Source organism: Nerophis ophidion, linkage group LG17 (assembly GCF_033978795.1).
Source record: "Nerophis ophidion isolate RoL-2023_Sa linkage group LG17, RoL_Noph_v1.0, whole genome shotgun sequence".
In the NCBI taxonomy this organism is placed as follows: Eukaryota; Metazoa; Chordata; class Actinopteri; order Syngnathiformes; family Syngnathidae; genus Nerophis; species Nerophis ophidion.
Genome location: NC_084627.1, coordinates 23,121,259 through 23,133,455, shown reverse-complemented (window position 1 = coordinate 23,133,455; position 12,197 = coordinate 23,121,259). Strand labels below are relative to the sequence as shown.

The window sequence follows — 12,197 nt, the reverse complement described above, 5'->3', positions numbered from 1 at the left end:
AGAGCAAAGCATTTTTGGTTGACAAAAAGAGATAAAAAAGTCAAATACAGCACTATGTCATCAGTTTCTGATTTATTAAATTGTATAACAGTGCAAAATATTGCTCATTTGTAGTGGTCTTTCTTGAACTATTTGGAAAAAAAGACATAAATATAATTAAAAACTTAATGAAAAATAAACAAGTGATTGAATTATAAATAAACATTTCTACACATCGAAGTAATCAACTTAAAGTGCCCTCTTTGGGGATTGTAATAAATATCCATCTGGATTCATGAACTTAATTCTCAACATTTCTTCACAAAAAAAGAAATCTTTAACATCAATATTTATGGAACATGTCCACCAAAAATCTATCTGTCAACACTGAATATTGCATTGTTGCATTTCTTTTCACAGTTTGTGAACTTACATTCATATTTTGTTGAAGTATTATTCAATAAATATATTTATAAAGGATTTTTGAATTGGTATTTTTAGAATATTTAAAATAAATCTCACGTACCCCTTGGCATACCTTCAAGTACCCCCATTTGAGGACCACTGGTATAAGCAATGACTAAAAGACTGACAAATGACTATGGACAATCACTCAAAAACTGGATGACGAGTGTGTGAGCAATGGCCAATAACCAAACAGTCATTTAAAAAAAAACGGTAAATGACTATCAGCAATTACAAACAGATGAACAGACTGGCAGATGACTGAGCAGTCCCCAAAAAATGTCCAATGACTGAACAGTCTCAAGAAAAACCTGGCCAATGACTGTATGAGTCGTTACAGAAAGACTGGCAAATGACTGTTCGGACAATATTTAAAAAAAAAAAAAAAGGATAAGTTACTAAAATTGATGGGTAGTTACAAAAAAACTGGCCAATGACTGTTTGAGCAGTCACAAAAAAATGTCCAATGACTGAACAGTCAGAAGACAAACCTGGCTAAGAGCAGTGACTAAAAGACTGGCAAATGACTATAAACAAACAATAAAAAACTGGACGAGTGTATGAACAGTAACAAGAAAACATGGCCATTGACTATGAGCTGTTACAGAAAGACTGGCAAATAACTAATTGGACAAAATTTAAAAAAAGGATAAGTTAAGTCACAAAAACTGGCCAAAGACTGAACAGTCCCTAAAAAACTTTCCTAAGACCGTATAAACAGTCTGACCAATGACTGAATGAACAGTGATTAAAATACAATCAAATGGTTGTAAGGAAATGACAAATATTTTCAAAAAGGTGCTTTTGAGCAATGGAACTAGCATTTTCATGCTAAGCTGTGCTGCCATATTTCACACTTTTACTGACTTTGGAACTTCCAAAATGATACGTTCTTAATCTGGTAAAAATGGAAAGTGTGTGAATGCCAGCAACAATACAACCTTGGTTGTCATCACACCATGACCAGCGATGGCATTCACAAAAATCCAACCACGCTTTTGGAGTTGGTTTTTCCTCTAAGATTCAGAACTCCAGTGATGGTTGAACTCCAAATGGAATACTTTAGGAAGGTTTTACGATCTAAAAAAAAAAGTTTTGTTGACAAGAAACCCACCACCAGAATGGCCATGAGCGCCCCCTGCAGGAGGCCGGCCAGCACGTCGCTCCAGTGGTGCTTGTAGTCGGACACCCTGGACAAGCAGGTGTACACGGAGGCGGCGATGAGGAAAAACTGGAGGGTTGGTCTCAGCAGGCGGGCCCAGTCCACCTGCAGACGAGCCTGCAGGTACAGCTGCCAGATAAACATCACAGATTTTAGAAGAGTACTAAAATGCAGACCAGACAGTGTGGTTACACGCATTGATTCACATTTCCACTTTTACCGAAGACCAGATGATCAAGTTCTTCCTGTTTCAGCAAACGTCCTCTTTTTCTAAGCATCAACACACGCAGTGGAGGGCCACACACTTTAACCAGACTTGCAGCGCTTCAACCTGCTTTGTATTGCACAAATGTACCCCAGCTGACACAGAAACATAATGTACAGTACAACTGTTTTTACACCACAATGCAGTCTGAACACGACAATACAGGCAACCCCCTCAGAGCTTTTCTTACCGTCACACAACTTTGTATAAAGCTTTTAATAGAAACTGTACAGTCAAGATTTTAGACACCCTGAATAACATTTTATTGAATCCAGTTACAAAATGAAATAAGCGGACATGTTTAATATAAGTTATGCATGTCCAATTGTGATCTATACAATCCGCTACACCTCCTTGATACCGAAGTACATGTCAAACTACTTCCTTAACGTAAATGACCGCCATAACCACAACACCAGGGGGAGCTCCACAAACCACGTTAAACCCAGATTCCTATCTAACAAAGGACTTAACTCATTCTCTTTCTATGCCACATCAATGTGGAATGCACTCCCAACAGGTGTAAAAGTAAGTGCATCTCTATATTCCTTCAAAACTGCTCTAAAACAACACCTCCAGGCAACAACAACCTTTTACTAATACCCTCCTCCATTCACATCCCATCTCTCTGGATTATAAATAACCTAATGTAAATAATCAAATGTACTTCTAATGTATTTACTTGTTCTTATGCTATGTGAACTCACTATGTTCTCTGCCGGCTGTACATATCCTACTAAATAAGACCTACACTGTTTCAATGTCCATTTCTCTGATGATGCAATTGTTGATGACTGAAGTTCTGATATCAACCAAAACTCCTCATCCCACCCCCTGGATTGTAAATAATGTAAATAATTGAATGTATATACTATGATGATTAACTTGTGTGATGACTGTATTATGCTGATAGTATATATTTGTAACATGAATTGATTAACGTGGACCCCGACTTAAACAAGTTGAAAAACTTATTCGGGTGTTATCATTTGGTGGTCAATTGTACAGAATATGTACTGAACTGTGCAATCTACTGATAAAAGAAGATACAAATAAATATAATCAAATATTTCTCACTTTGCTCCTCATCATACTTGCCAAGCCTCCCGATTTTCCCGGGAGACTCCCAAATTTCAGTGCCCCTCCCGAAAATGTCCCGGGGCAACCATTCTCCCAAATTTCTCCCGATTTCCACCCAGACAACAACATTGGGGGCCTATAGCGTCCTCTACAACCAGTGGTCACATCTGCTTTTCCTCCATGCAAACAGCGTGCCGGCCCAGTCACATATTACATGCGGTTTCTACACACACTTAAGTGAATGCAATGCATACTTGGTCAACAGCCATACAGGTCACACTGAGGGTGACCGTATAAACAACTTTAACACTGTTACAAATATGCGCCACAAAAAACAAGAATGACAAACACATTTCGGGAGAACATCCGCACCGTAACACAACATAAACACAACGGAAGAAATACCAGAACCCCTTGCAGCACTAACTCTTCCGGGATGCAACAATATACACTCCCCGCTACCACCAAACCCCCCCCCCCCCACCAACCCCTTAGCAGTCCTGTCCCCTTAGCAGAAAAACAGCCCCAAAGCATTATATTTCCACCCCCATGCTTCACAGTAGGTTTGGTGTTCTTGGGATGCAACTCAGTATTCTTCTTCCTCCAAACACGACAAGTTGAGTTTATACCAAAAAGTTCTATTTTGGTTTCATCTGACCACATGACATTTTCCCAATCCTCTGCTGTATCATCCATGTTTCCATTTTGGTATAAACTCAACTCGTCGTGTTTGGAGGAAGAAGAATACTGAGTTGCATCCCAAGAACACCATACATACTGTGAAGCATGGGGGTGGAAACATCACACTTTGGGGCTGTTTTTCTGCTAAGGGGACAGGACGATTGATCCGTGTTAAGGAAAGAATGAATGGGGCCATGTATCGTGAGATTTTGAGCCAAAACCTCATTCCATCAGTGAGAGCTTTGAATGGTTGACCCAATACTTATTTTCCACCATAATTTACAAATAAATTCTTTAAAATTCCTACAATGTGAATTCCTTGACTTTTTTTTTTACATTCTGTCTCTCACAGTTGAAGTGTACCTATGATGAAAATTACAGACCTCTGTCATCATTTTAAGTGGGAGAACTTGTACAATCGGTGGCTGACTAAATACTTTTTTGCCCCACTGTATATCAGGAAGTTACACATGAGGTACCTTTACCTGCTCTATGGAGGAATCATGGCAAAGTGGCATTGTTCCTGGAGGTGAACTAAACAATGGACTAACATAAAAATAGTTCAATCATTCAATCAAATGAAACAAAGTTATAAACTTAAAAATATATTTCTCTTCATAACCAGCGAGTTCTAGCCATGGAACATTAATGCTTGCACCATTCAGAGTTAGCAACAGTTAGCCTCAATCTAATTTGTTAGTGCCGTTTTTTCGTGTTAAGTGCTGTTTTTTTTCCCAATATCGAGCATCTCTACTTTTTGTTGATGAAGAAAAGAAATGATGTAGCATCATAGAAAAATTATGTCAGAAAATGACATGCCTGAGTCAGCAGGATGTCATGTTCCATTGGGACAACACTTTACTCCCTGCTTGGCACTCAGCATCAAGGCTTGGAATTGGGGGTTAAATCACAAAAATGATTCCCGGGCGCGGCCACTGCTGCTCCTCACTGCTCCCCTCACCTCCCAGGGGTTGATCAAGGGTGATGGGTCAAATGCAGAGAATAATTGTGCTATCCCTATTGTGTGTGTGTGTGACAATCATGGGTACTTTAACTTGAAATAGTGTTTGGAGCAACAACAACAACAAGGCCTGTCTCCATCATGCACGAGTTCAACACTAAGGAGTGTTAAAAAAAGCTCCTGTGTGTAGTAAAAAAGGTGAGTAGAGCAGTAAAGACAAAGTATAGGGGGTACGTACCGCCAGGAACAACATGCAGTACATGGAGAATGATGAGTGGCCCGAGTAGAAGGACAACCTGCAAGGGAAGAACAATCAATATGATTTATTTTGTATCATCTAATTATTAGATTATTTCTAATGTCATGTTGAACTTTAGGAAGACAACAATGTTCCTCATCAAAACATTGCTGCTTATTCTCTCTGGAAACTTTTCCGTAGGACGTTTAGCCAAGAAATGTTGGATACTTTCTGTAGGAATTCATGACAAATAATATGATTTAAGCGAAGTAAGGAAAGTTGGGGGTAAATTGTATCACATGCAAACAAAACATCCATCCTTTTGTCATGAACTTATAAAACTGCTGGTGATCTAAAATCCCCCCTACACTTCTAAAAGATGGCCTTTTAAAACAAAATCGGCAAGTTCCTGTCAGTTTTACACAACATGCTTTTTTGTGTGCCCATTCATTTCTTGAAATGTAATTGACTTCCTTCCTTTTAAAGGATTAACAAAGTTTATATAGCACACATACTGTTACTTTTGTATTTGCTGCCATGTGGAGATCTTCTTTCGATTTTTGTAACTTCATAGAAAAGTCCCACAAAAACGAAATTTTCTTTGGCTTTTTCAGAGGGTTTAGTACTAACCAAAACTTATAAGTTGAAAGTAAATAAAATCTTCACTTTCTTCACCTGACTATTAAAAATCTTATTAGTAGAAAAAAGCTAACTTCTTATTACACTTGTATGACTGTTTAGTATGTTACAATTCGAGCTACTTAACAAATTGATCCAATTCCAATTCCTGGGGGGATTTAAACTGAATCTTGCAATGTATAATTTGGTATATCATTTGAACTTTTTCAAAACACGGTACAGGTTTTTAAAGCTCATTCAGTTTACATGGAGATGACCTAAAAAATTGTTCTTAAAAATTGATTCTTAAAAACATTTTTTTCAAACAGATTGTTTAACTTATGAATTTATGAGTTTTTTGTGCACCTTTAGTTAGAATGTCACTAAGAACATGTGTGTGTAGTTAATTAGGGGTTTATGATGGTAAAAGTTAGACCATCTATCAAAAGGAAGCATACTTTTACTCTGGAAACATATTTTCTGATTTGCTTTTATTTTCCATTAAACTGCTCGTTTTATTTCGCCTTTTTACTATTTGTTTTTCTAATATTCTTTTTAACCTATAGCCCTTTGAGGTCTCCTGAGAAAAAGGGACAATTCAAATCAGATGTATTTATATCATTTCTATTTCCTGGATTTCCTGTGTGAAAATTTGCATTGAAATCTGCACAAAATCGGAAGCTGACCGACATTCCGGAAAAGCTCAATCCCATACAAGAAGAATGTTGGCCTCCTCCCTGCTGGGCAGTGACAAGGAGGCGCAGGAGTAAGAAGATCTTCCACCGCCTGCATAAACACACGTGACCTTCAATCGTGCACATTTTGTGTAAGTGGCGCTAATCAGCTGATGTTTTGACTCCAGATAACCCGCAGGTGGCCACGCCCTGGAAATGTTGATAAGTCTAAGTGGCCATTTGTGCCTTTCATTTCTCTCTCCTGCTTCATTCTGCACTTAACTTTAATTTTGAACAGATATTGGAGAGAAAGGAGCAAGAAGGAGTAGTACAAGCTTCACATCCTCTTGCCAGGGACCACTTCCTTCTGTTCCGTGCTGATAACACATTTCCTCCACATTTCCCCAAGGTCCACTTTAAACGCTCTGTATAGCCATCTCACAAATGACTTTTTGAATCCATTAAAAGGAGTGGAGCTGTGCCATAAACAAATGTAAGTTGAAAGGAAAATAAATACTTGTTATGCATGTGCTCGGTTTGTGATTGTTATTTTACATGTCAGCTGATCAGGGTTCAAACTCTTCCTCTGAAATGATTTTCCAGAACATTTTTTAGACTTACTGACAGTTTCATCAACCTGTCAGGCCTTTCCAATTACATTTGTTGTGTTGGCTATTATGCTAATTTGGTCATTTTAAATCCCACTGATTTATGCTAGCAGGAAATTAGAAATTAACATGTCAAAGTTGAGGTGTTCTCATTCCTTTTCGTTGGGAAGTTCATGAGCTTAAGTTGACACCATCCATCTTTTTACGCTTATCCGCGGTCGGGTCCCGTGGGCAGCAGCCTAAGCAGGGAAGCCCAGACTTTCCTCTCCCCAGCCACTTCATCCAGCTCCTCCCGGGGGATCCCGAGGCGTTCCCAGACATAGTCTTCCGAACGTGTCCTGGGTCTTCCCCGTGGCCTCCTACCGGTTGGATGTGCCCGAAACACCTGCCTACGGAGGCGTTCGGGTGGTATCCTGACCAAATGCCCAAACCACCTCATTTGCCTCCTCTCGATGTGGAGGAGCAGCGGCTTTACTGTGAGCTCCTCCCGGATGGCAGGGAAATAGGGTGAGAAGAATTTCGGCCGCTTGTACCCGTGATCTTGTCCTTTCGGTCATAACCCAAAGCTCATGACCATAGGTGAGGATGGGAACGTAGATGGACCAGTAAATTGAGAGCTTTGCCTTCCGGCTCAGCTCCTTCTTCACCACAACGGATCAATACAGCGTCCGCATTACTGAAGACGCCGCACCGATCCGCCTGTCGATCTTACGATCCATTCTTCCCTCACTCGTGAACAAAACTCCTAGGTACTTGAACTCCTCCACTTGGGGCAGGGTCTCCTCCCCAACCCGGAGATAACACTACACCCTTTTCCAGGCCTAATTTATTCTTCTGTGCTTTCTGTATGTGTACTTCTACACTAAAGTGGTTGTCATTCACTTATTTTATTCTGTTGTTAGACAATAAATGAGCTGTTACTTAATTACCTGGAAGGCCCTACTCTGGGAAATCAGAAATGTTGCATCTCTACGCCCCCAAAGACTAAGTAAAAGTCTCCTCCGCCTGTCACTCAGCAGAGGAACACCTCGCTTATTAACCAATCAATCACCTTACAGTTGTTGGTTTGGTCTGAAAAGTTGCTACATATAGCAACAAAGTCGATAGGAAGCATTGGTTGGCAGAACTGCTCCAAACGGAAATCCACATGTGATTAGCTGATGGCGTCACGTGGGGCCCTGCCCCCGGCTTGCAGCAGAAGTGCTGTGGCTTAGTGTTGCCAAGAAGATAAGGTGACAACACAACTTTTAACCAGTTTGTAGACGCTCACAAGGCAGGAGAAATATGAATAATTTTCCGGGATAACTTTACCTTTTCCAGGATATTTGACCTTTTTTCTGTAAAATTGGGTCACGGTCCAGCATACATACAGCAGAAGCCTTGACTATTGAGCTATTTACCATGGATGGTCTATTTTTCATTTATAATTGTCAAGGTCTGATGAGAGTTATTACCAATGAGGCAAAGAAAAACAGGAATTGAAAAATATCAGATTTTACTATAATGTTTTTTTAATATGCTTTGGAATGTATTTCCTACATAGAAACCATTGCTATGTTTTCTTGCATTTTACAGAATCTGTATGCATTAGATACTATATAAACTGAAAGCCACACCTCTTTTTCATGACACTACCACAGCATCAATAGTTAATAGTTTTGTTGATCACATATCTTCACCATATCAATATTAGCCATTGCAAAACATCCATATTTGATTTCATTAGTTGAGCGTTTTGTCTGGTTTGAGAAAAACTTTTCACTACTTCACTATAAGGCAATTCATGAACACATGAGATATGATGGCTACCATATATTTGAAAACACATATTGTAATTGCAAAAACTCAAAACATTTTGTTGAACTAGTAAGTCACTTAGTAAGGTCAGTCTTGCATTCATGTTATCTGCTACACATTTGTTAAATTATAATATGAATATTTGTATTAAATATAATCTTAATAAATTAATGATCGTGCTTTATAGTACTTTTTAGGTAACTTTATCCATGCAGAACTAACTATAGTACAAGTTACTGGGTTTAGTATTTTAAATCTTGATTAAAATCATGATCAGCCGTTGTGTCCTTGGGCAAGACACTTGACCCACCTGCTTCCAGTGCCTCCCACACTGGTACAGTAGTTTAAAGATGTAGATAATGAGTTTCAATATGTAAAGCACTTTACTTCACATCTATTGGTCATCAGCGTTACAGCGCTCGTGTTCACAACGATATTGCCTTCTTTTCCCAATCTACTAACTTCTTTCATCCTCTTTACCACTTCACTAGTTAACCCAAGGGTCGGGAACCCGTGGCTCTAAATTAAAAAATATACGAAAATGGAAAAAGATGGGGGAAAAATATATATATATTTTTTCAATACGGTTTCTGTTGGACGACAAACATTACACACACCTTCCTAATAGTTAAAAAATACACTGTTTAATATGTTGGTGTTATGCTTCACGGATGAGAGTATTTGGTGAGCGCCGTTTTGTCCGACTAATTTCAGCGGTCTTTGAACTCACCGTAGTTCTGTGGACTGTGAAGCAACAGTTTGTTTACATGTACAACTTTCTCCGACGCTGCCACAGTAGGACGTGTTTTATGCCACGCTTTCTTTTTCTCATTTTGTCCACCAAACATTTTATGCTGTGTTTGAATGCACAAAAGTGAGCATTGTTGATGTTACTGACTTGTGTAGAGTGCTAAACCGGCATATTTAGTCAGTGCATGATGAAAAGGTAATCAATCCTAACATGCTATTTAGGCTAGCTGTATGTACATATTGCATCATTATGCCTCATTTGTAGGTATAGTTGAGCTCATTTAATTTCCTTTACTCATTCTTCTGTGTATTTAATTTATATTTGCATGTCTCGTGACACATTATCTGTATGCAATATTGACAGTTGTTAGTGCGCCATGTTGTTCCAGACCACAGCAAACGTTACCCACCTTGCAAAGACTCTAATAAATCCATTAGTAGAACACAACCTGCTGTTTCCTTTAACTTGGACACACACATCTATACCTTTGGCCCTTCAAAGCCAGTAATTACCAGGTATTATCTCAACCTCTGAGAAGTCTGTTTTCCAATGTTGTAAAAATGTTTAGAATAAATAAATATATTACATTTCAACATTTTTGTCAACGAAGATTTGTGCCTGCAACACACACAGTTATTTTGATAGTGGGCTAATATAGACACATCATGTGTTACCTTCATTATAAGACTTATATAAAGTTTTTCACTTATTTGTGGCTCCAGACGGATTAGTATTTTGTATTTTTGGCCCAATGTGGCTCTATCTACATTTTGGGTTAATGACCCCCGAGTTAACTTAACATTTTTTTTAATCACTCAAAGCATTCAATCTTTGATTTTTCATCGCTTCCCACGCAGGTTAACTTTTCCTAGCTTGCAGGATCCGAAAACATCACCACTCCAAAGCCGGCATAAATGACAATGTGACTGCATGTGACAATTGCACACTTCTCTCAGAGAGGTTGTCCCTGCTAGAGGGACGTGTCTACCTGTTACAATAGAATAATAGGATACATTTAGACAGCGTGGACATGCCAGTTCGAATCAAGGAGGAAATGCGTGGTTAGCTCTCAGCAGCCAGCTAACCATGGTGCAGCATAGAGCGTTTCTTTATATATAAATTTAAAAAAATACCACCTCAACGAGATATTTTTTTTCATTTCCTGTTCCCACTTCCTATTTGCCTTAATTTTCCACCACCTAATAAGTTTGAGTGCTGGTTCCCTTAGCTGTTCCATTGGTTGCCAATCAGGGTGCCTCCTGCTAGATCATTTTTGCTTTGTATCTCAACGTGCATTAGTTTCCCCGATACTAATAAAAGGGTTTTTATCTGTACTTTGTCTGCTGTCTCTGCATTGTGGGGTCCAGCCCAACAACACTGTAACAATAATCCTACTACATCATTATTTCTACTAATTTCCTTGGTGTTTGTCAATCAATTTCCGGGTCCTGTCCTTACTTAGTTGGTCATTCAGTCTAGTGGGTGTGGCAAGCAGCATTGGCCATTGTTTTGATTGCCCCTGTGGGCAAGTTATTATTGAGTCCATGGGAACTCCGCCTATCAACAAGCGTTTTGGTAAATGCAAAACCTAAGGAGTGTATTGAAATAGGTTGTTAGCTAAAATCTCATGTGTTACTCAAACAGATGTTTATGTATACCAAATTTGTAACTTGTAGAACATGTAATCACAATACATCCTGAAACTAACTGCCATAAACGCTACGCTTAACTATTCACTTAACAGGTATGTCTACTTTAGTCTCATGGTAACTTCTCTACAAAGGCAAACAAGCCCCGCAGTATGTAATTTGAGCCACGTCAGAAAACATCAACAGTAAGGGGGTTTAGGTTGTCGACCTCATCATGGTCAGCCCTAGAAACTAGTGCAAACTTGGCTGACGACAACACACTCCACAAATCGGAGGTACTATGGTGTCATCTACTATGGTGTGGCAAACTTTCAGGCTTCAGTTTGAATCCTAAACTTCTGTGCCCCAGGCAGGTGACAGCTCTCCATCCTTTTGAGGCGCTGTGTACGGAATAAGAAAACATAGCTTTTGCGCCCGTGCAACCGCCATTCTATTGTGTGTGGTAGATGGATCTGTGCCAACGCACACGTTGGTGGCTAAGATTTAAGATACTCGTGCATTAACCAAGTTAAGGCTTATTTGTAGGCATGAGCCCGGATTTAACAACAACAACAACATCAGCAATAACATCTGTGGCTGTGAGAAAACTATATATTTTGTTATTGACTCCAACCGACGGCAGTAGCTGCATTGTAAGTATCGTAAGTGGTCGGCATCCAGCAGCTGGTAATATAAATTGCTAGTAAATCATTCATTGGAAGGATCCTGAGTGTTTAACATTTGCACTTTGGACTTTTGCCCCTTCTCTATGTGTTAAAGTAAAACAATAAAAACAAGCCCACCTGCCCTCGTTGACCATGGTGGGGTCTCCGCTGCAGGTGAAGTTTTCCACGTAATCTCCCACCGAACAGTTGATGTTATTCCAGTCAGGCTTACACACGTCCAGGAAGTGCGGCCGGAGGCGGCCGATGGAGTACTTGGCGATGTCCGTCAGCGACTGGCTCATGGCGGCGCCGAAGAGGAAGGTGCCGACCGCCTTGTACACACGAGCTACATAACTGCCGAACGACGACTTGGACTTGAGGCGCTTGAGATGAACGCAGAGGCACTCGCCAATGATCATCTGTTGTGAAGAAAAGAGAGGGCAGAATGAGAGGTCTGCCACGTTTCATCACACATGGACTATTTGACATTGTTAAGACAGTTGACTGAGAGGATGTCCACTTAAACAAAAAGCATGTAGAGAATTGACAACACCGAAACAGAAAGACCTGAAGCATTTAGCTCACCTTATCTTGTAGCGTTTAACTGACTTTAGCTGAAAAACGT

General features: G+C 39.6%; 1 protein-coding gene across 2 annotated transcripts in view; it reads right to left on the bottom strand.

The window, feature by feature from the left end:
* The window catches only part of plpp1a (phospholipid phosphatase 1a), a 29,775-nt gene that overhangs the window by 960 nt on the left and 16,618 nt on the right, over positions 1-12,197 (bottom strand). For both annotated transcript variants that reach the window (XM_061876599.1, XM_061876598.1), the window contains exons 3-5: positions 11,711-11,991; positions 4,832-4,889; positions 1,559-1,735 (exon numbers count right to left, since the gene is read on the bottom strand). In XM_061876599.1, coding sequence (XP_061732583.1) covers positions 1,559-1,735; positions 4,832-4,889; positions 11,711-11,991 — 516 coding nt within the window. The remainder of the gene's footprint in view (positions 1-1,558; positions 1,736-4,831; positions 4,890-11,710; positions 11,992-12,197) is intronic.